At 41.9% G+C, this 24,468-nt stretch overlaps 2 protein-coding genes across 3 annotated transcripts; one reads left to right on the top strand and one right to left on the bottom strand.

Moving 5' to 3' along the window:
• Nucleotides 1-1,439: 1,439 nt before the first annotated feature.
• BPHL (biphenyl hydrolase like) lies at nt 1,440-24,468 on the bottom strand. Of its 2 annotated transcripts, XR_014616178.1 has the most exons (8): nt 24,329-24,468; nt 21,415-21,518; nt 19,260-19,426; nt 14,947-15,100; nt 12,511-12,642; nt 8,728-8,851; nt 5,532-5,706; nt 1,440-1,532 (listed from the first exon to the last, which is right to left on the bottom strand). XR_014616178.1 is itself a non-coding variant. In XM_084206415.1 (7 exons), exons 1-7 carry the CDS (start codon nt 24,436-24,438, stop codon nt 5,619-5,621), a joined length of 879 nt encoding a protein of 292 aa, XP_084062541.1. In that variant the 5' UTR covers nt 24,439-24,468; the 3' UTR covers nt 5,399-5,618. The 2 variants fall into 2 exon arrangements, 1 of the variants encoding a protein (XP_084062541.1); XM_084206415.1 differs by lacking the exon at nt 1,440-1,532 and having other exon boundaries at nt 5,399-5,706.
• On the top strand, nt 2,557-5,295 carry LOC311154168 (tubulin beta-1 chain). The gene is made up of 4 exons (XM_084206400.1): nt 2,557-2,667; nt 3,353-3,461; nt 3,733-3,843; nt 4,056-5,295. Exons 1-4 carry the CDS (start codon nt 2,611-2,613, stop codon nt 5,114-5,116), a joined length of 1,338 nt encoding a protein of 445 aa, XP_084062526.1. The 5' UTR covers nt 2,557-2,610; the 3' UTR covers nt 5,117-5,295.

The raw sequence follows: 24,468 nt of genomic DNA, 5'->3' as shown, positions 1-24,468 counted from the left end.
AAACTGAGATGAATAAACTGTCAGTCTGGTGTTGCTGATCACACACAGCCTCCCACTCCTTTCTTTCCCTTTCATACAACCACACAATTGTGGAGGTTGGACAGAACCTCTGGGATCATTTAGTCTAGTCCTTTATTTTGCCTGACAAGGTCAGCTAGAACAGGTTAATCAGGGTCGTCCCCACTAGGGTTTTGACTGTCTTCAAGACTGGACACACCACAATCTCTCTGGACAACCTGTACCAGAGCAAAGCAATTTTAGTTTTGTTTTTTAGCTTGGTTTTTGTTTGTTTGTTTGTTTGTTTTTAGGTTTTTTTTTTTTAATGTTCAGATTTCTGTATTTCAGTCTGTGTCCACTGATATCATGTGATATCATAGGTTGCTCAGACATGTCCACTGCCTCTCCTCCTGTCACTGCACACCTCTGAGAGGAGCCTGGCTCCGTCTTTTTTACTGCTTCCCATCAAGTATTTATACACACTGATAAGAATCCCCTGAGCCTTCCCAGGAAAATTGGTCTCAGCTCTCAGCCACTCCTTGTATGACAGATGCTTCACTTCCTTAACTGCCTTCATGGCCTCACATTGGACTCACTCCAAAATGGCCATCTCTCTCTTATATTAGGGAGCCCAGAATTGGATGTAAAACTTCAGATGCATCTCACCACAGCTTATCCCCTTTCATGACCTGCTGGTAACAATTCTCCTTAAACAAGGATGCTGCTGGACAACCCTTGGTGTTAGGGCATACTGCTCAGTCATGTTCAACTTGGTGTCCATTAGGATCTCTAGGCTGTTTTTGGCCAAGCTCCTTTCCATCTGGCTGGTCCCCAGCATGTACTGGTTCAGTGGGTTGCTCCTCTCCAGGTACAGGACTTTGCACTTCCCTTTGTTAAACTGCATGAGGTTCCTGTCAGCCATCCATTTCTCCATTTCTCCAGCGTACTGTGGACACTTTGGATTGGCAGCACAATCCTCTAGTGTGTCAGACCCTCTTCCCACTTTTGCATCATCAGCAGACTTGCTGAGGGTGCACTCTCTTGCCATTAAACTCACTAATGAAGCAGTTAAATGGTGTTGGCCAAGGATCAGCCACTGGAGTACAGCACCAGTGCCTGGCTTCAACATGAATTTCATGTCGCTGCTGTCAAGCCCTTCAGCTTGGCAGTTCAGTCAGCTTTCACTCCATCTCACTGTCCATTTATCTAGGCCATACCTCATCAACTGGCCTACAGGGATGTTATAGGAGACAGTTCAAAAGCCTCACAAAATAAACAGTGTTAACTATGCTGAGCCTGTTGATACTTGGCAAAGTTTTAGAGCTTGCATTACCAGGCTGTCCCCTTGGTGGTTTTATGTTGTTCTTAAGGGGAACTTTCCAGTTCCATTATGCTGAACACAAGGTACATTGTTTTGCTTCCTCTTTACCAACCTATTCCTTGCTTCACTGTGGGCTGTCATCTCCCTTCCCTGGTGCTAGTGTAAAGCTGTCCTCAACAGGGTGGTCAGATGGGTAGCAAAGCTACTTTCACTTCTGAAAAAAAAATTAGAGCTGTGAATCAAGTACTATTTTACAATCAAGTTCAATTGTTTCTGCACAATCAATTATAGACCCTGCTGAAATTTGTTTCTCTCCTTGGCCATAGTGCAGAAACAGGTGTGTATTGCAGTTGGTTCAATTAGTTGTCCTTGAACTGTCCCTCCTCCCTTGATCACCCACCATGTGCTTTTCTCAGTTTTTTTCTCTATGAGAGATCAAGCAGAGATGCTACTAGCAGGATTCAAAGTTTTCCAAAATGAGGTGCGGCACGTGTCTGGCAACAAAGAAGATAACTTCACGTTTAAAAAAAAGAAACATATTTCATTCCTGTGTGTGTTAAACTGCTATCACTGCTGGACAACTCCCAGAAAAAGCCATTCTTTAACAGCAGCATAAAATCTCATGTCAGCCCTCTGTGTTCCTGAATTTAGAGCCTCTTGTACACACGTTTAGCAGCACTAAAACAGAGTTTCATGCTTTGAAACTGGCTGTGGGCTTTAACCAATCTCTGCTTGTTTCAGGTGCCCGAGCTATGGAAAAATTATACTTGTGCTTCAAACATATTATAACATGATTAAGCAGGCCTGAGCTAGAAATGCAGGCTTGAGGGTACTAGTAGAACATAGCAGCATGTGCTTTGCTGTTGTGGCATAGTAGAGGCGAAGGAAGCAATGACACGAGCTCCAACAGGTGTGCAAAGACGAGTTAGGCGGTTTTGTTTTCTTTTTCACTCCAAGATAAGCCATGTCGTATCCGATCCCGGCCTTTTCTCCAACGGCTGAAGGCGAAGTTCCCCCGGAACCCCAAGCCAGCGGCGTTCAGCATGCGGAGGTGCCCGCAGCCTGCCCCTCCCAGCCCGGACCGGACCCGGACCCGGACGCGGACCGGGGCGCAGGAGACAATGCCCGTGGCCGCCCCGCACCCCGCCATTCCCGCCGCACGTCACCGGCGGGGCGGAGCGCGGCGCCCGATTTAAGGGGCGGCGAGGGGCGCGGCCGCCGCAGTTGCGAGTGCGGGAGCGGCGTGGAAGGCGGCGGTAACAGCAGCAGGGGCACCTTCGGAGACCGGCACCATGCGTGAGATCGTGCACATCCAGGCCGGGCAGTGCGGCAACCAGATTGGCGCCAAGGTACGGACGGGCGCGGAAGCGGGGCGCTCCCACAGGTCGCACCCGCGGGTGGCGCTTCCCGAAATGAAAAGCGACCCGGGGTTTACTGAGGCGTCGTGGCTCCTGCCCCTGTTGTCCCACCCCCCCGCCCCCTTCGGTCCCTGCCGCTCTGAGCTGCCGCGGGGCTGGGCGGGGCAGGGATATGCCCGCGCTCCCGTCCGGCGTGCCCGGCTTTCTCGCAGGCGGCCGCGGCCATCCCGCGCTGCCTCGCCCCTCTGCGGCCACGGCGCCAGCTGCCGAGGGAGGGAACGGGAGGTGTTTCAGTGCCACACACCGTCACCACTGAACGTGTGCAGGTGTTGCCGTCTTGTAGTGGCTACAGGGTCTTAAGCCAATGCTAGACAATAGGAGGACGCCAAATCGATATAGCCAGAGATGGTTACCCTTTGGATACTAGCTACAAAGGCATTATCCTGCATTTCAGTGCTATGGCTGCTCGTCAGCCTCCTGCTAGTTCAGCTGCTGCGGCCAACGAAGCCCTTGTGCACTGACTCACCTTCCCACCCGGCAGCTGCTCTGCCATGCAAGGGAGTGGTCAGGGCCGCGGAATGCACGGGCTGCACCGGGGGTGTGTGATTGGCACTGGCCAGCTGTTTCCACTGGCAGTGGAAATGGCTAATTGCCATTTTTTAAAAATTTCCTTTAGTTCTGGGAGGTCATCAGCGATGAGCATGGCATTGATCCCACAGGCAGCTACCACGGGGACAGTGAGCTGCAGCTGGAGAGGATCAACGTCTACTACAATGAAGCTGCTGGTAAGTGCCTGCTTGCTCAGATGTCCTCAAATAAATGGGGCAGCCATGACAGTTCATTGAGGCTGGAAATATCCCTGAACAAGGGCTGTCATCTGCCACCGATTCCTCTAAGAGACCTTTGTTCTCAGAAAGGCTCTGATAACACGGTAGTCTTGATTGTGACAGTGCCTCTCCAGAGAAATGCAAGGAGGTGGAAGGGAGCACAGCAGGGCTCCTGTGACTCTGGCTGCCTGCTGCGGGGCTGTAACGCTGCTGCTGGTTCCCCCCACAGGTAACAAGTATGTCCCCCGTGCCATCCTCGTGGACCTGGAACCCGGCACCATGGACTCCGTGCGCTCCGGCCCCTTTGGACAGATCTTCCGTCCAGACAACTTTGTCTTTGGTGAGTGACTGTGGCATGGAGGAGTTCCCAGAAATCCACACACAGAAAGGGCTTGGAGGAAGGATGCAAGGGACCCCGGGGAGCCGGAATTCCCGTAGCAGAGGGGGTTTGATGGAAGGGAGGGGAGGGGCCCATAGGGAAGGGGCAGTGGCATCACCTGTGCTCGTCCCCGGGGCGCTGATGTAGCACCTGGCTTGTGGTCTGCCCCGCAGGTCAGAGCGGGGCTGGCAACAACTGGGCCAAGGGGCACTACACGGAAGGCGCCGAGCTGGTGGACTCTGTGCTGGACGTGGTGAGGAAGGAGTCGGAGAGCTGCGACTGCCTGCAGGGCTTCCAGCTGACCCACTCGCTGGGCGGAGGCACGGGCTCCGGCATGGGCACCCTGCTGATCAGCAAGATCCGCGAGGAGTACCCCGACCGCATCATGAACACCTTCAGCGTGATGCCCTCGCCCAAGGTGTCGGACACGGTGGTGGAGCCCTACAACGCCACCCTCTCTGTGCACCAGCTGGTGGAGAACACGGACGAGACCTACTGCATTGACAACGAGGCCCTGTATGACATTTGCTTCCGCACCCTGAAGCTGACCACTCCCACCTACGGGGACCTCAACCACCTGGTGTCGGCCACCATGAGCGGCGTGACCACCTGCCTTCGCTTCCCCGGCCAGCTGAACGCCGACCTGCGCAAGCTGGCCGTCAACATGGTGCCTTTCCCGCGGCTGCACTTCTTCATGCCGGGCTTCGCCCCGCTGACCAGCCGCGGCAGCCAGCAGTACCGCGCCCTGACGGTGCCCGAGCTGACGCAGCAGATGTTCGACTCCAAGAACATGATGGCCGCCTGCGACCCCCGCCACGGCCGCTACCTGACGGTGGCCGCCATCTTCCGGGGCCGCATGTCCATGAAGGAGGTGGACGAGCAGATGCTCAACGTGCAGAACAAGAACAGCAGCTACTTTGTGGAGTGGATCCCCAACAACGTCAAGACGGCCGTCTGCGACATCCCCCCGCGCGGCCTCAAGATGTCGGCCACCTTCATCGGCAACAGCACGGCCATCCAGGAGCTCTTCAAGAGGATCTCGGAGCAGTTCACGGCCATGTTCCGCCGCAAGGCCTTCTTGCACTGGTACACCGGCGAGGGCATGGATGAAATGGAGTTCACGGAGGCCGAGAGCAACATGAACGACCTGGTCTCCGAATACCAGCAATACCAGGATGCCACTGCTGATGAGCAGGGCGAGTTTGAAGAGGAAGGAGAGGAAGATGAGGCTTAAGCCACCTGGTATCAAAGGAACTTCTGTAAAGCAGGCATGCATCGGAATGACTTCTGATAGTGGTGGTGAAGCATGTTTTCTAGAAACTATGTACCCAATTATTCTCTCAGCTTTTGTGACTTTGCCAGATTTCTCCATGTAACAGTTATGAATCCTAATTCTTACCATGTTTTTTGTCCTTTAATATTAAGAGCACATAAAGGCATGTATTCAAGATCATGGTTTCTGTCTTTCTTAACACCTCTATTGGACAATGAACAGCCGTTCAGCCTGGGTGGCAACAAGTAAGTTTAAAGACATGTCAGAAATCTTGCACTACAGTGGTATGCTCTGATTGCTGAGGCTTACATGTTCTTAAGACATATGCTTCTCATGCAAATATGTTTAATGTTTTTCTTACATGACTCAAACCTACCTATAACTCCATTGCAAATGGAAATTCCAATCAAAATTCCTAAACAAGGCAAAGGCTAAACGCCTCTGACTTGTTTTACGGTTCATGTCAGCGTAGGAAATTTTCCACTTCTCTGTTGAAATCCTTTGCAAAACGCAGGTGTAAATTATGCTTTCCTTCTGGCATCAGAAGCAACCTTAAAAGACAAAAAAAACCCCACTGATTATACCTTTTATTCTGTGAGTATAGGTAATTAAAATGCTTGCTGCATTTTCCTTGCTCTTGGTTAGTCAGTAAGGAATTGTAGTAACTCTTATTTTAAGTACTGTCCTTATATATGTAGTTGGAATGTGAACCACAGCAACAATTGGAACAGCAAGCATACTACTTGTCCCACTCTGGGGAGGATAAAATAAGCCTAAACCAAATTTTTGTGTCCTAGACCCAGTTTCTAGAAAACTTTTGGGTGATCTTCAGAGAAGATAAGTTCCAAAACTTATGTATGATGCATCTTTGAAAGGTATGTAAAGTGCCTGAGCACTTTTGCTTCTTTCAGAGAACAGTAATTGTGCCAGGCAGTGAAACATAGAGTTCTTGTCATTATCCAAACTTGGTTAGTGTTTGTACTTTGTCTAATCTTTCTGCAAAAAGACAATCCAAAACTAAAACCATTCATCCACTAAAATAAAAATGGAAGTCAGACGTTCTCTGGCAATACCAAAAGCTTAGAAGTAGTACCTGTGTATAAGGTTAATGTTTTTATAATATGAATATGAGTCTGACATGCCTACGATTCTACTTACTTTTGCTTTCTGAGACAGAATTTATACACCAAGGATGTACACTTCTTTACATGGAGGTGGGGAATTCTTTAAATTTTGTTCTTCCACATACTAAGCAGTTGCTATAGAGCTGGAACCATTTTGACTGATACTATGTTGCTTTCATGTCAAGTCCCACTAGAGCAAGTGAGATCGACCTCCTTTTGGCGGGTGGTAAGTGCTGTTTTGTTTTGGGAAAAGAGCAGCAGCATGTGAACATATCCAACTTGTCTAGTGAATTCTGTCTGAATTTCATGAAGTCTGTTTCTTGAAAGGTAAGCAGCACACAGATGCACAAACTAAAGCACTGTGCATGCTATTTCCTACTGCCATTAATGTTTCTGACTGTTGTAATGGTACCAGACTCCAGCCATGCCATCCAAATGCAGAATGATGGCACACTCTTTTTACCATGAGAGAAACCAGCAATGTATCTGCACTATAATCAGAAGAAGCTTTTTCTACTGTACTACTAGATAAAAGTCAAGGCAAGAAAAACTGATGGTGGAAGCATGTGTTACTGAAAATGTTCTGAATTTAGGCTTTTCTTTCTGCTTCACAATGGAAAATGGCATTTCCAATGCAACCAGGAAAGAATAAGACCATGTGCCCAAGCATTAATTTCTGAGAACACCATTAGTCTGGTTTCTTTTCTGACAAATAAGCTTTCAGGGGAGCACTTCAGCACAAAGGCATGCAAATAATCACTGTTTTACATTTTATTGGATGGCAATTTCTCAATGTTTCCTCTTTGACTTGTCTTCCAAAGAGAAGCTATCAGACTCTAGTCTATTTTCTTGGGATAATTTGCCTTAGTCAACAACTGGAGTACTTTGGAGCGCAGTGAAACTAAGCAGCTGAACAGGGCATGTAGGAGTGACAAACCAGCAGACATTAACTAAAACACCTGCATGTGATTGTTAGGAAGATCTCTTGTTCTCATTTTTCCTGTAGCAGAATGCATTACTATAATCAGCAGTGATCACAGTAATGCATTCTTTTGAGATATCATTCATTTTTGCTCTGAGATGACACCAGCAAAACAGTTCCCTACACTTTGCATTCATAAAAATGCTTTTCTTCCCCCCTCCACTACTTCTGTTCTCCATTGCTAATTATCACAGTCTGTTATTAAGTGGTAATAGAATGCCTGCATTTGTGTGCAAATTCATAAAGAAAATTTAGCTGGTAAAATCCCAGCTTTTTATAGGAAGCCTTTCTGGAATTTTCAATTTGTGCTGGCTTTTGGATGCAATAGAATCAATTTTTTTCACAGTGGCTGTTATGGGGCTGTGTTTTAGATTTGTGCTGGAAACAGTGTTGATAATACAGAGATGTTTCTATTATTGCTGAGCAGGGCTTGCACAGCATCAAGGCCTTCTCTGCTTCTTGTACTGCCCTGCTAGGGAGGAGACTGGGGGTGCACAAGGAGTTGGGAGGGGACAGAGCTGGGACAGCTGACCCCAACTGACCAAAGGAATATTCCATGCCATATGGCATTGTGCTGAGCATACAGAGCTGGGGAAAGAAGGAAGGAGGATGGTCAAAGGGATGACATTTGTCTTCCCAAGTAACTGCTATGTGTGATGGAGCCTGCCTTTCCTGAGGATGGCTGAACACCAGCCTGCCTGTGGGAGGAGTGAGTTAAGCCTTGTTTTACTTTGCTGGCATGTGTGGCTTTTGCTTTAGCTATTAATCTGTATCTCAACACATGAGGGGTTTTTTTTCTGTTTTTACTCATCTGATTCTGTCCCTGATCCCATGAGTCAGGAAGTGAGTAGTACTGAGTTTCCATTTTGGGTTAAACCACAACACGCATGAAGCAGATTTTTCTTGTTTATATAGTAATGTTTCTCAGCATACCTGTACATTTTTTTTTCCTCATTCTGCTTTTCTTAAAAACATTGAAAATTCACGGGACAGGTAGAAACAATTTCTGAGGTTTTTCACATTATTAGGGCAGAGCCAACAGAGGTAAACTGTGTTTTTCTCTCTAATAACTGGGAATCTCTCTCCATTCAGAGCACCTAAATTCCCTGTTCTACTGAACGGGACACAAATGAGATCTCTTACAGCAAAAGGAATGCAGCGGTTATAACAACAACTTTGCTTGCTTTGATAAAGCTTAGGGAGTAGTAGTTCTGTTTGTATAGTGGAAAGAGGAAAAGGAACTTGGTTTCACTCAGAGGGCTTTAGGAAGGAGCTTATTAAAATACTGTACTTTTTATATTTCAAGAAAAGTCCAGCTACCCTATTTGCATTGTAACTTGCTAGGGAAGTTTAGAATAGCTCTGTGTGGCAGAGACAACTTGTCCAAATACTTTTTTTCAAACAGTGAGTTTGAACTACTTCATTTCTTCAACAATGGTTTATAAAAATCCCATCATTTAACTTACCGAGAGCCTTTGATGTGCTTATGAATGTATTCTGCATGAGCTTGTGGGACCAAAGGGTCTTTCTCACCATGAATTATAAATGTGGGACATTTAATATCTGGCAGCAACTGTTGGCAGATGTTACCTAGGGAGAAAACAAACGAAGGTCACACTTTAGTTTAAAATTGTATGAAAGATGAAACTGCTTCCATAAAGGACTCTGAATTCCATTGGGTTCTAGCTATTGCCTTTCCTTGTGGATTGTGTGTGATTAATCTACAGAACTATGTAAGCAGGACTAAAATTAACATTACTTTCTCCAAAATCTTACGTCACTGCAATTTGCTCCATTAATGGATACTAGCACAAAAGGATACAGAGAATGAAGTACTTCTGTTGCCCATTTCCCCCAGGCTTCCTTTGACTCTTCAAAGCCAATACATGAATCTCATTCCCAGCTTTGTTCTTTTCAGCTTTAGAGTTTTATGGCCCTCACGTTAAGCTGGATTTTGATACAGCAGTTGTCTGGTTACAAGATTTGCTACTTTTTTGGAACAAATTAACTTAGGCTGTACTCATACCTGCTGCACCTCCCAGGCCCATTGCTGTCTGCAATGTTCAAATGGTCTGACCCGGCTGGATGCCAAGCAACTACCTAAGCCTCTCCGTCACTCCCCTCCATGAGTGGACAGGGGAGAGAAAACAAAATGAAAGGTTCCTGAGTTGAGATAAGGACCAGGAGAGAGCAGTCACTGAATACCATCATGGGCAAAACACACTCAGCTTGGGGATATTAACTGAATTTATTACTAACAAAATCTGAGCAGGATAGTGAGAAGTAAAATAAATCTTAGAAGCTTCTTCCTGGGTTCTACCTCCTGTCCCTCTGTGGTGCAGGTTGATGGGGAGTGGGGGTTGTGGTCAGTTCATCACAGGCTGTCCCTGCTGCTTCTCAGGAATCTTTCTACTGCTCCAGTGTGGGGTCCCTCCCACAGGAAACAGTTCTCCATGAACTTCTCCGACATGAAACCATCCCACAAACAGTGGTTCCCCACAAACTGCTGCAAGGTGAGTCATCTTTCCACAGGGCGCAGTCCTGGAGGCACAGCCTGCTCCAGCGTTAAGTCCCCCACCGGGTCACAAGTCCTACCAGGAAACCTGCTCCAGTGTGTGCTCTTGTCTCTGTGGGTCTGCAGGTCCCAGCAGGAGCCTGCTCCAGCATGGATCTCCCACAGGTACACAGCCCTCTCTTAAGCATACACCTGCTCTGGTGTGGGCTCCTCCAAGAGCTGCAGGTGGATCCCTACATCCCTGTGGATCTCCATGGGCTGCAGGGTCACAGCTGCCTCACTGGGGTCTACACCATGGGCTGCAGGGAAATCTCAGCTCGAGCTGAGCACCTCCTTCACTTCCTCCTTCACTTTCTCCTTCACTTCCTTCTTCACTGACCTTAGTGGCTGCATAGTTGTTCCTCTCAGATATTCTCACTCTGCTCTTCTCTGGCTGCAGTAACATCTGTACAGTAACTTTTTTTTCCTTCTTAAGTAGGTTTTCACAGATGTGTTACTGCCATCACTGCTTGGCTTGGCCTTGGCCAGTGGTATGTCCATCTTGGAGCAGGCTGGCATTGGCTCTGCCAGACACAGGAAGCTTCTAGGCACCCTGCAACCCCCCTGGTACCAAAACTGGCCAGGCAAACCCAGTACAAATGCATAACTGTTTGATATGAATTGTACTATAGCTATTCAAAAGTTCTTTTCCCTGCTCATTCATAATTTTGTTTTCTAGTCATTAATCTTACAAGAACTAATTTTAATGGTTTTACTTAGAGACTTTTCTGAATTTTATCCCCTTTTCTTCCTCATTTCTTAGTAACCCAGTTTCCAAACTCACTGCCTAACTTCCCACATTCTTGCAAGGCAATCTTTGAGTAAAACATCCTCGATGGGCTTTATTTTCCATTTTTCTTTGGGATAACTTTGTCTATTTGCAGTTGTCACCTTGCAGCTACCAACAGCTGTAAGGTTAATGCTCATACATGCACACTTTCCTTAGCTATAAAGTTAGAGGCTGTTTAACAGTTTTTCCAATTGTTTGGTTATTTATGCAGCCTTTGTTTGCAGTTCTACTGGTTGAATATTTTTATTTAGAATATTTTACCCACAGTCCTCTAATACCTGCAGAAATGTTGACTATTTTTCAGAACAAGCTCCAAGTAAATTTAGGTTATTTATCTAGGAATATAGTTAGCAGTCAAACTATTATTTCCTCGTTTTCAGACCTAGAACTGTATTGCACTAAAACCACTAAATTATGTTTGCTCTAAAAGCATGGAACAGCAAGAAGAATCTTGGATGTTGCAACTTTATGCAACTTACTCAGTTCATTAATTGTTAGCTCCTTCTAAAAGTTTATTTCTTATGGTATTTTACACTAAAAGCTGTCTCATTCAGGGAAAACAGTCTAGTTTTAAAAAGAGCTTGAGGTTTTGGCCAACATTGGGTTTGCTGCTGTCCTTTTATCTCTGATGGGTTTTATTAACACCTTTTCTTATATCTGATGTATCTTTGCCTTTGTTACAGTGTTTTAACATTAATTGCAAGGCGGCCTGTTTGTCATTTAAGTTGGAAAACTGGTTTTCCCCTGGGAAAAAACTTGCAGTCTGATAGCTGCTCATCTCTTGCAGCAAACATTAGGCTTCTCCCAATATCTGACCCAGTTTCAGCATCTAGGTAATTCACATCATTGTTACATGTTTCTTGGTAGCTTCTTTTTCACAGTCACTTTATCTCTGAGTGACTGAGGCATGTACAGGCAGTGAAGGGCTGTCACAGACACAGATTCACCAGTCTGGGCTTTGCACTTCTGAAAAAAATAGTTTTAAGGAGATTCCAGAAAAGTTAAAATTAAATTGGAACATCATTTGTTACATCACATTACTGGGAAAAGTCCTAGTCCTGTGTTGATACTATACAAAAATGTATGGAAAAAATATGACATGAAGGAACGTTTTCCTTGTAGTACCTGCTGCCTGTTAATGTACATTACCTTCTATCTTTTATTATGAGAGCTACAGGAAAAGGTGTATAAGAGTTAAACTCCTTTTTTTAAAATACATTATGTATTACTGCTTTAGGCAAATTAAAAGCAAATTCCTGCTGAATCGAAATAGAACTGCAGATTATTATTCATAATATCCTTGGCTGAAAAGGTCTGTGAAGAGTAATTGCAGAAATCTTCGGGGATAAACAGTTATATTGTGTAGTTGTGTTTTTCAACACCTGAGCTATTTCAACAGTGTTTTAAAAATGTGTTTAATTCTGAGTTCTGAAAATCTGAAGTCCCTTCTTTTTTAACTCACATGCCACAAGGTTTGAAAGAGTTCTTCAGCTCTCTTTTGCAAAAAGTGGAAAGAGCATGCCTTACTTTTGGTACATCTTAACTATGTCACCAAGAGATAACCCTCTGACACAGAGACAGAAGAAGAGAGAAAGATTCTGCCTGAGCAGTATTCTTCCTATTTAGTCTGCACAAAAGCAATGACTTACTTAATAGTGCAGTTTTGTGGTGGAACAAGAGGAGAGCCTCATCAGCTAATATTTTCCAGAAATGTTTGCCTCGTACCTTTCTGGTTCTGTGAACCATTTACAGAGTAATTGTGCTACTCCTGAGTGTCAGACCCAGCATTCAATGCCTTATGCAGAGTCCTTCTTCAGAGGCTGCTAGAAGTACTGTTAGATTTTTTTTTAATCCAGAACTGCCTGCTACTCTAATTGCCTCAGTTCAACATTGTGAAAGCCTTACCATCTGAATTTTCAGCAAAGCGTGATATTCCATCTACCCAAGCCTCACAGGTTTCTGCCAAGTACTTATGTCCATACAGCTCTTCCAGTGGTTTCTTGACCTTTTCACTCCATTTTGAAACATCTCGGATGCCTGTATAAAATAAAGTTGAAATATGTTATGTCCTTTCCAGCAAAAAGGTACAAACCACACCTAATATAGGGAAGTCTCAAACCAGACTGCAAATATGTATTTCAAACTTGAAACTGCAATGAATATTTCAAATAATTCATAGTATGGAAAGAGCGTAAAAAAGACAGTTGTGCAACCTCTACTGTGGTCTTCTCAGTTGTGGAGGAACATCTTGTTATTATGGTCACAAGGAAAAACACTAAAAACATAATATTCAAAGGACTCAGTCCTAAAACTTCTGATGGTTCTTTCTGGAAGGCTTTCATAAGAGAAGGTCAAGGGCTACCTTGTGTATAAAAATGGGACTGTTTCATAACAGTGTTGTAGACCTGGCAGTTCTTTTTCATATCCTCTAGCCTTTTGCATCAACTCATGGATGGAAGTTCTTCCATGGCTCCTACCAACTCTCAGAGGAAGGAAGCTCTTACTAAGGCATTCCAGCAAGCTGACATCATGGCACATTTGCCATAGTTTTACACATAAACAAGTGACTCAGTAGAGATCTGTGACTCATGGCAGGCTGGCTAAAACTGTACAAATAATCTGACATTTTAGTTATTTATTTATCAAATTTTTCTATTTTTTTCCCTCTAAAATTTTTGGTACTGCTCAAAACTAGGTACTCAAAAGGGTTATTTTCACTAAACTACATTCCAGCTGTACAGCTTTGTTCTGACAAAATCTGAAACAAAGTTGGCACAGCAGAGAACTGGACAGTACTGAATCATCAAACTGCAAAATATGCCACTAGCAAAGGTTTTAATTGGTTTCAAAAGGGAATTAAGGGAAGAAAGGAATGAGGTGTTAATTAACAAAGAGAACCTGTTCAGCCAATTGACAAAGGTAGCAGTGACTGAAAGTATTTTATAACAGCATCTGATTGGAAATGAGTCTGCTCACCCCAGGCTAGGTGCTACTGAACAATGGTTTCCCACATAGAATCTACTGTTTTATCCTTGTGGCTGGCATGAATTTAAAGAGAAGGGAGAAGTCAATGTTGAAAGGACACGGATACCAAATCAACACCTTTCTTTCCTGCCAAACCCTCCAACGCAGCTGACATGCACTGATGAGCCAGTTGTAGAAGACTTGTGCTGCTACTCTCTGATCTATCAGCCAGGGAGAGATGTTGAAAGCAACAATTCACAAAGGACAAAGGCCAATATTGCAGTGGGTGCTCCATGTAAATTGGGCACTTTTTGTTGTTGTTCTGGGTTTTTTTTTTAATTTTTCTTTTACATTTAAGTCTGTTGTGCAGGGAAGAGATGTGCATTTGATAGTTATACAACAAAAAATCATTAAAAAAAAAGAAATAAAGCATTTTACACAGCTAAAAAGCATTTTGCTTTCTGAACTAAAAATATGTATTACTAGTGCTACTCCACTTTTAGTTTTAGTATAGGTGAGGTAAATACAGATGTGCCATATATACAACTTGTAATTTTGCTGAAGCAAGAGAGATTTCACAGCTGGTATAAATCAAACTCCAGTCACTAAAATGAAATTTTACTGGGTTACATTTGTTGAGAGCCAACATGGTTAACTCTTTTCATTTCTATGTTCAACAAGAAATATGGCCCCTTTCTGAGTTCCCCAGCCTTTCTTCCTATTTTTCTTTATAGTGAGCAGTGATCTCAGATTCTATTTCACATGAGTAGAATAAGGATCAGAAATCCCATATTTCTTTACTTTGCAAAGGTTTTCCAATGATAATAATTAACTCTGAAGGAATGCAAATGGTAAAGACACCTTGGGACATTTACTTGAATGATTCATTTGCTTCCTGAACTTAAAAGGTAAGTTATGAACTTGTTTTCTTACTGTCTATATTATATAGCCCCTAGAGGCAAAAACTGTAATGAGCTAGCCCAGTAATTATCTGTGGACCCAGTTTTAAAAAGGTTGTGCAAGATGTGAGGTAAGAAATCAAACCTGGGGTTTGATAGCATTATTTGGAATTTAGTTTCAGAAATTTATTATAACAACAAAACTTTGACTTTCTGAAAACTGCTGATAAGCTATTGTAACTTCTGCTTTTCATCAGGCTAAGTGGTAAGGGTTTGTTAAAAATCTATTATATTACCCTTAGAGTGATTGTTAGAGAGTTTGTCACTATGACTTTAAGCTATCCCAATACCTCACAATGCAGTGAATTTTGTGTCCTGTCTCTTTAGGTTTGTTGTGTCCTCAGCTCTGTCTCCATTTAGCTGACATATGACTAAGATCCTTGGGTCAAGTAGAAAGTAAAATAATTCATTTACATACCATTGTAAATTCTCACATCCTCTTGAGTAACACTGGCATTTGCTCCCCAGACAACCAACTTGTGGATAAGATTTGGGTACTTTGCAGCAGCAATGAGAGCTGTAATTCCACCATCACTCCACCCCAGCAAGGAGAACTTCTTAAACTTCAGTGCCTTGATTCGTACAAGAAAGTTATATGCAAATTATCAGCTGGCTTTACAGACAAATGTCAAATATTTCTTGAAAATTAACTGTAATGTTTTAGGCACAACACTACATAGTTGAACTATAGTTAGCTTTTATAATTAGAAAACATAATTTTCTTGATATACATAAAAATGCTCAAAAAAAGTCAAATTTAGGAAACAAGAAATGACACCCGCCATGGTCAATTTTCTATAACTCTTTAAAGAAATGGGCAGTAGTCCTATTAGATTCTTGATGCATTTTAAAAAGCCCTCCAATAAAAGAAAAGCTGATTTAAAATAGAGAGTAAAGACCTTTTCAGAAAGCCTGAAGAAGAAGAATCCACGGATTCTCTTGGTATGAAGTTGGCAAAGACTACCACAGTGTCAATGGTAAGCAATCCAAGATTAAGCTAAACTTAAGAAAAAGTCTAAGACTTGAAAAATGGAAGCCAGTGATCTGGTTTACTGATGCTATCTGAGCTTTAAAAAAATCTGCTTTTTGGTAACAACCAAAAAATGCTTAAAGTATTTCCTAAAGGATTGTATCAAATTTTAGTTGCTTATTCACATTTTCTGAAGCTTGCGTGTTTGAAATGTTACTGCACAGTCAGTTGTGATTTCAAACATTAATAACTAAATTCCTCTTTCTTCAAAAGGAAGGCTTAGGGCAAAAAATATGACAACCAAGACCTTAATTCATTCTGACCAGTGATAGGACCCAAGGGAATGGCATGAAGCTGCGTTGGGGGAGGTTTAGGTTGGATATCAGAAGAGGTTTTTCACCAGAGGGTGGTTGGGCACTGGAACAGGCTCCGCAGGGCAATGATCACAGTACCAGGCCTGACAGAGCCCACGAAGCTTTTGGACAATGCTCTCAGGCACACGGTGTGAGTCTTGGAGTGTCCTGCACAGGCCAGGAGCTGTACTCGATGATCCTGATGAGTCCCTTCCCACAGCATGTTCTGTGATTCTATGATAATGCTTTCTACTAGAATTTGAAACCCTTATTTCCTCATAAATTACTATACGTCGTACGGAGTACTGATAGTCACAGGTGAGAGAATTTTGTGTGTGTTAAGTTCAGTGGAGAAAGAGTGGGGAAGGTAAAGGCACTCATCTGAAGGCTGTAGAGGGATGATGGTGAACCAATGGTTCAATGGTTAAGCAATTTTTGCATATAAGTTTTGCATATAGAAACTGCGGTTTGTGCACTCATTCACAAGAAAATATATTCTGCAGTGTTTTTTGCTTTTGTTCTGCAGAAATTACAGCCTTTTAGATGTAATTAAGGAGTATATTGTACTTTTGGAGGAAAAAGAGCAAGTTAGTTGAATGAGTTGCTTTGATGCTTGGTGATGTCAGAAGTCCAGGCCGGCCTTGTTGCGACAGAAGAAAACAAAAATGCAGGCAATGAGAGAAACAACTACAGAGAGAGAAGAAGTTTCTACTTTTCTTGTAAACTTAATGCTCAAGTGAGTCACAACTTTACTAATCAACTCGTTATTTAGCAGACTTCTATCCCTATAAAGCTCTTCTGGTTTTGGCTTTATCCTCGGTATTCTGCTCACTGTAGTTTTCGCCAATTTTAGATTTCACTCTGCAAAGCTGTAACTACTAAACAGAAAAGAAATAAGGTAGGGGAAAGAAAGGGACATGTAAAGCAAGAGCTCTTAGCAATAAAAGAGAACTTTGAATTTTTGCAGCTGATCAGAAGTTGGCCCTGGTCTGATGAAGAAGTAGTTCATCTTAGTCCAACTTTCACTATTGTGCCACTCAAGGGCTCCTGGTACCTTGGCAGATTTTGGGGGTTGGCAGCAGTGCTTGTAAAGGTTAAATTTTAATGTTGCTACTGTTCCGCTACTGCCAATAGCAAATGATGGAGCTCAAAGCTGGCTGATGGATGGAATAGCTGATTAAATTTTTGTTCTTCATGCCAGGTTATTTGAGATCTATTTGCCTCCAGTATTCCTTGTGTTTACTAGCCTTTATCTTGATGCATTCTTTGGGGTATCTCAGGATGCCTTTCCAGCAGGAGGAATTTAATTTATCCTTTGCAGCCTTCAGAAAGCAATGTGATGTAACAGATGTGCTGGATAAGGTATGCACTTTTGCTTGCTTTAATTTTTAACTATTTACAGTACAGGTTGCTAACCTAACATGGGCAATAACCTGAAAGCTGATTGCATAGCAGAGTTTTGTAGATGATTTTGTGCTGCCTTTACTCAGTGAGTGAAAAAAATTTCTTTTGAAGTCACCTCCTCTATCCAGGCCTATGTGAAATGCAATCCAATGACCACATACAACAGTGATACAACATCACTCTGCACTGCATGCATGCTTCCACTGCATCACAGGGAATGCAGCACAAGCAAAAGTTGCAGTTGGTCTTCAAAAACATACAGAAACCCAAGCCCATCCTTTTGCTAGGACAGTGACTCTGAGGAGTAAGAACTTCTTAAATATCAACACTAATTACTTCCCTATGATTGTTTTAATGCTATTGACTTTGCTAGCAGTAGACATTGGGGTGGAGGACAGTAAAGTGGGCTAAGGTGCATTATACTCCTATTTCAAGTAAATTCCTTCACAGAACACAAACGGAGATAAAGAACAGTGTCTTCTGCATAAAGGTCCTAAATACTCTGCAGAATTTCAGCTTTTGTTATTTCTCAGAAACCTTGCATCACTCACAGCTCCAGCAGACCCCAGAAACTGAAGGAGACTAGAAAAAAGGTTCCGAAAGCTCACTCATGTGGATATGTTTTTTGGTTGATTGTAGGCTGGATGATGTATATAAACCATTATATTCTGGAAATCATAGTTGGAATGATTCCTTGGGATTTGTGCTATCCTTTATAATATCCTAAAATAGCAGCTAGTCACCCACGCTTGGAAACACTTTGGTAAGTTGTTATTATATGCTTATATTGAGAAACATCTTCAAGAAAACAGGATGCTATGCCTCATTTGCTTTGGCAGCTCTAGAGACTGGTGGGCTGCTGTTCCGTTTGGCTGGAAGCTACATGGTTACATTCCCTTTGGGGAAAGCTCTGTTTAATATTTTGCATTTATTAGTATTTGATCAGAGACAAGAAAGGGGGACAACCATTTAGACTGCAAGTTTGTCACCTATTCAGGGCAGCATCTTTATTTTCTTTGCTAGTGTAGCAGAAGAAATAGAAGATTTACAGTACAGAGAGATAGCTTTTATGGTTAGAGGGCAAATCTGTGTCTTAATCCCGATTCTGCTGTCAGACTTAGTTTGTTTCGCTATGCAGAATCCACCTGGAAGGCCAGATTTCCAATTTCAGATGGGTTTTCAGCAAGGTTATTGTTTATTACAGAAATACAGTTGGACTGACTGTCTGAATCTTGCCTCATATTTTTGGAATTTTAATGCTCTGCCAATTTTCTTAACATATCCAAAAAGACTGTATATCTTAATATAAAAAAGCCAGAATATTAGTTAAATCTAAACCAGAAAATAGTGTCAGCAGTTATAGGACAGAATAAAAGAGGAACACAGAAACACAGATTTGAATAAAAAATTCTACAAGAGGGAGAAATAATAACAGCTTTAGGCCATATTCTTTATAACCACTATAGCTGTATTATTCAGTAAGATTTGGTATGGTCACAGGAAGCCTTTGATTTCCCACAAAAATTACTTCAATACTATGCTGTAAAATGTAAACCATCAAGTTAATTTTTAGAATCAAATGTTGCTTAAAATGGGCTGCTCAAGGCAAAATGCCAAGATTCTATTCGATAGAAAATTTTCTAAGAGCGCTTCAGTGTGGTAATCCCTTCAATTAAATTACTTTGCATAGATTCTGTTTCTTATACACACATTAACTAAACTTATATGGTTCTTGGCTGCAAACCTCTTAGGGCAGGGTCTTAGAATAAAAGCATATTGCTCTATATTAATTCCTACTGCTGAATCTCTATGCATCTTGTAGAATAGGTGGAAGAAGAAAATATTTTCTGGAATAGTGTGTATATGCTCACTTTTAAGCCTTCATTTGTATGGTCTTTTCATAATCTGCTGTATGCTGGAAACAACATTCCTCCTTCTCAAAATTTAAGGAAAACAACTTAAAAAAAAATAAAAGAAATAATAAAAATCTCATAATAGATTTACCTGCATAAGATCCACAGCATCTTTTGCATCCCTCTCAAAGAAATCTGGAGGAAAATCTCGAGATGGAGGAATGGACTTTCCATAACCCCGAGGATCCCAAGCAACAACTGTGAAAAGCTGCTTATTCATAGACTTAAGCTGTGGTCCAAAATCAGTTTGACCACTCCCTGAAACATAATAATTTTTCAATTTTATTAACCACCATACTGCAAATATAGTATACATACTCTAAAGATAAAGTGGGGAAATCTTGTAACTTTATTTTATGAGAGATTATCCAACAAGTGAAGTACTCTTTAATTGTAATTATTCATTGCAACTCAGACAGGAAAATCTTTAGAAGCATCTGCAGTAAGTTCAGAGCAAACCCTTTCTGGCAGGTATGAAAGGTTATCAAGAACAGCATTCTCACATATGATTAATTATAGTATCTTAAAATGAGATACCTGAGTAGGGATTTATATTTGACAGATTTAAATGTGGGCATTTAATTGCCCATATTACCTGGGCAATACAGGTAAAACTAAGAGGGCAAGAATATTTTGCTACAAATTTCTAAGTGAAAAGCACTGTGCCAGACAGTTATTATTTGATAATGCATCTGTATTGGTGCTTAAAGCTGACCTTTAAATACTTTGTTGCCTGAGGAGACTGTGGTGACACAGAAGCATAAAATTATATAATTTTATTTTTCTAGTATGTAAAAACAAGCTAAATACAGCCTTTTTTCTGATGCAGAACCATTTATTTTATTAATTACTCAGACCTTCAAAGGATTTAAAAATGAAGTACTCCTGTCTATTGCACTAAGCTATCTATGAATGAAGGTAACCTAACATGAAGGTAAGACTGCAGCTTGTGCTGTTTGTGTTGTGGTCATGTGGTAATAGTATCAAATTCTATTTGATTAAAACTTGTTCAAATTTAATGTGCTGAAATATGAAATTTTCTATCCTTTGCAATATTAAAAAGGCCATTTAAAGGCATTTAAGAGGTTTTCTTCTGTTTACTTGAACAAATCAGTCCTCAGATACCCTCAACAGGTCTAAGTTATAAAAGAGGCTTTATATAGCTTGCTATGATGATAGCAATGTATGCATAATAATAATAAATAATCATCAATAATAATAATATTGCTCACAACTGAAGAAATCCATTATTTCTGTTTAAAGAGTTTGCATTGGCAATAGTATTGCTAGTTTAAAAAGCTGTTTAAAATCAATAGATTGAAACATATTTTTCATATTTTGAAATACTAGAAGGATGACTGGTATTAATTTTTTTCCACTCTCCCCTTGAGAATTCTTTGAAAAGAAGAACTACTCCATGAAGACTTGGAAACGTTGCTGCCAAGAAGAACAAATGTTTCCTGCTCTTCCCTTCTTGACATTTCATCATCTTATCCAGCAATTCAATTAAGCATTTGCCCAACTCTGAGCACAGTTACAGTCCTACTGACAGCCTGCCATGAACTGTTGGTAAGTCTGATGGATCCTTTAGAACTGCAAGAACCCAGAAAAAATAGGTTGTGTTTATTTTAAAAGGTTGTTATCAAAAACAGTGTTTTCAATGGACAGACACCACTTAGGCCAGCCAAACCTGTTGTCCATCTCAAAAAAACACTGGGAATCTTAATTATGTTGCCCTGAAAAAACAAAATGTGAAAATACATCTTTAAGCTGTATGAATTTTAACAGTGATTTTTTACAATAAACTGTAAAGGGTACATTATGTCTATAAATTCAGTTGGAATCCATCCAGCTTCTAAAGAGGAATGCATAATTCAGCCTGTGTAACAAATATAGCTGACCTGATTTTCCCCCCTTCTGCTATTTTCCACCTTGTGTAGCTATTTGCTACCTGTCCTGGACACCGCCTTTGCACAGTTAAATCCAAAAGTGCAACTGACCACTAGGTAAGTCAAGACATTGTATAAAAGGAGCCTGGTAAGATAAATGAAATCTTCTAAAAACTGTTAACTGATGGCAGTTAACAACTCTGCATTTTCCCTCCTGTTTTAAGTGTAGCAAATTTTTTTTATGTCAATGCAATAATCAGGTGTTGAATACATTACAGAATAGTTTTGTGCATTCTTGCTGGAGACCAAATGGATAAAGAAGTGGTTGCTCTACAAAGACAAGATAAAATTCCAAACCTAGCATTCCTGGCAGCAGAAGAACTGCATGGCTTCCTTCTCCTGTTTGCTGATAATGAAGGTGGACTCCATTCACTTGGATTTTGGCAGATGTTATTGAAGTACTAAGGATAGGGAAAAAGGAGAGAAATAGGAAAATATTCAGACAGTTAATTTTAATTACTACCTGGTCACTCTAGGAATACAGAATAATTACCTGTCCTAGATATTAATGGCAGCACTGTGAAATTTTAATGGGTCACTTGCCTTTCATGGGTGCATAGCAGATTAAAAAAAGCTTCTCAGGAGTAGAGAATGATTAAGTTGTGACCACTATGTAGCATTCATACCTAGGCTAAAGGCTTGGGGGTGGGAAAACAGCCTTGATGGTGCAACCAGGAAAATACAAAGGCAGCTTTATATGGCTACAGAAACATTGAAATAAATACATTAGAGAGAAGCCTCATTCTGTCACAGCATAACTTTCAAAATGGCTGGTGTTCACCTTGCTATTACTAAACTGAGCCTCTTCATCTGCCAGAGAAACCACAATCTATTGTTCCTGTTCCTCATGCACCACAGGGTCTGCAATGAAAACCACTTTGCACTGAGATGAGAGCGGAGAAGAAGAATGTGATAATAATATTTCTGTCAGTGTAATCTCACCAGGAGATAACGCTTAATTGGAAAATACCACATGAGCAATAAATCCACCCACTAAAAAATCACCACAGAAACCCACTGCACAGGCCATCTCTCAGCCCCAACACTTAAACCCCTACACTAATCTTCAGTACAAAGCAGGACATATGTGTAAATGCAAATAAGTGACCAAGAAACCATGTCTAGATACAAACCCCTAGCGTGAAGCAGAATTAGCACAGATTCAAAGTATCTTCTTAACAGTATAAACCATTACATCTGTTCTCCCAGGCAAATTTGTGCCCTAATGGTTGCATAACATCTTTTCAACAGCCTAATTCATTTTATTTAAAGCTAATATGTTAAAAATCTTGCCATTTGGTTACTTATTGAGTAGCCATAATTTTACCTAGATTAAATATTCACACCCTATGAGTCCAATCACTGTTAATTTCATGCACATAGAGACATGTGGTTTTCCAGTCTTAGATATAATAACAATCTCTATTCCACAATATGCACTGGGCAACTCATTAACAATTTAATTTTAATATATAAAGTCTGAACTACTTACAGTACGTATAGAGTTGAAAGTGGTGGATTACAGGTAAAAAAAATCCCACTAATTTAAATACTTTTCATAGGAAAAATGAACAATAGCTTGCAAATTCAGGTTCCCAAAACATGGGTGGCAGTTAAACCACAGAACCTCTTCAATACAAGACAATTTTGATTTTATGTAAAATCTTGGGTGTATGTAACCCATCATGCCACATGCCTCAATAAAAGCTGTGACTGTGCAGAATAGTATCAGCTCCTTATGTGCAGATCCAATTTGAGAACTGGAGTACAAATGCAGATCTGTGGCAAGACTACAGTTAAAAGAAATTAACTGTGTAATTATAACTTTGGTGAGTTTTGCTGAATTGCTATGTTAATGTGATCCAAATGATAGTTTGACTGTAATGCTAAACTTCCTTATAGTCCATGTATGACACTTGATGAGGTTTATACACCTCACAATTCAAATCTTGCATGTAGCACTCATATGGCTGCCTCAGCCCCTTTTTGAATACTGAATTTCACTTTTTTTTCTTTATAAGGTTTTTTTTTAATTTTTCATATTCCATCTTTTGGTTTGTCATTAATTTCAACAGGTATTTTATTATAGTTTTCACCACAGTATATCAGCTCATTGCTCTTATAAAATTTTAAGAATTATGTGATGGGGTTTTTTGCTTATGATTAATAATTGCCAAACCACTTTCAGTTCCTAACAAAACAGAAAAAATCAACATCTTGTTAACTTTTTAAAAACAGGTTAGCAATGTTTAATAGACAGTGTTATATATTCTGCTTTCCATTTTTTTTCACCTAGTTCTACATTTTTAGGATTAATTATTAACATGAGGGCCTTGAGAATTTTGCTGAGTCTGTAATGCTTTTCCATTCTTGGATCATGCCTTGGTGTGAAGTCCACTGAAACCCAGGAGTTTAATGTAGAGGATATTTTCAACACTTTTTGGACTAACAACACATGAGTTGGGTTTTTTATGCACTAAGAAATTGTATTGGAACTGGCAACACCTAAGGCACACTTAGTCCCCCAATATAAAATTTCTGTGAGTTTGAAATCACTTCATCAGTTTGTCAGCAGGACGACTTGACTTCTGTAAAGTTTTCATAAAGAATGGGCTTTTTGTTGTTTGACAGAATTGGAAACTCTGGTAAAACAAAACAAAAAACCCAGCCAGGTATTTCGAATCAGTAATGTTAAGGTGTATAACTCTTTGAGGAGCATTGGATACATACTGCCTGTGTTTACCAAGGCAGCACACATGCAGAGCGGGCAGATCTTATGCTTCACCCCGTACTCTGTAGGAGTGCAGCTTACCCTGGATACTACCTCTGTTCCAGCTACAATACGACCTGCACTTTATCCGTGCAAGGGAAAAAAATTATGGCACTATGTCAGTTTTCCTTTGCGGAATAAGCAGTATGATATAGATTAGATACACGTGTTCTCTTGGCGACTCCAGGGAGCCCCTCACCAGCAGCAGGGGTGGCCGAGGGCTGGCGGCCAGCGGCACGTCCTGCCCGGGGGGAGCAGGCTCCTCAGGACACTGCCGAGTCCCCGCTTTGTCACCTCCGCCCTCCCGATCCGATGCACCACCCCCTCTGCTAACACGCTTCGTCCATCCCGCCGCCTGTCTGACAAATATCCCCTTCGCCAAGCCGCGGGAAGGGAGGAGGGAGCTGGGGAAAGGGAGAAGGAGGCGGCTGTGGGTTTTACCCGTAGCAGGCGGCCGGTCCCCGGGGCGTGAGCGGCGCTGCCCGGCCGGGCGGCTGCAACTGCAGCAGCGCCAGAGCCCGAAGGGCCCGGCCCGCGCTCCGGCAAAACATTGCACCCAGCGAGCCCGGCCCGGCAGGGAG

Source organism: Fringilla coelebs (genome assembly GCF_963513975.1).
Source record: "Fringilla coelebs genome assembly, chromosome: 1".
Classification (NCBI taxonomy): domain Eukaryota; kingdom Metazoa; phylum Chordata; class Aves; order Passeriformes; family Fringillidae; genus Fringilla; species Fringilla coelebs.
The sequence above is the reverse complement of the archived record's forward strand: the minus strand, read 5'-3'. Positions and strand labels throughout refer to the sequence as shown.

Coding starts and splice junctions, on each gene's coding strand:
- LOC311154168 (XM_084206400.1), top strand. CDS start 2,611: ATGCGTGAGATCGTGCACATCCAGGCCGGGCAGTGCGGCAACCAGATT. Junction 3,462..3,732: donor CTACTACAATGAAGCTGCTG/GTAAGTGCCTGC, acceptor TTCCCCCCACAG/GTAACAAGTATGTCCCCCGT. Junction 3,844..4,055: donor TCCAGACAACTTTGTCTTTG/GTGAGTGACTGT, acceptor TCTGCCCCGCAG/GTCAGAGCGGGGCTGGCAAC.
- BPHL (XM_084206415.1), bottom strand. CDS start 24,438: ATGTTTTGCCGGAGCGCGGGCCGGGCCCTTCGGGCTCTGGCGCTGCTG. Junction 15,101..19,259: donor ATGCTGTGGATCTTATGCAG/GTAAATCTATTA, acceptor GTACGAATCAAG/GCACTGAAGTTTAAGAAGTT. Junction 12,643..14,946: donor GGATGTGAGAATTTACAATG/GTATGTAAATGA, acceptor TATTTTATACAG/GCATCCGAGATGTTTCAAAA.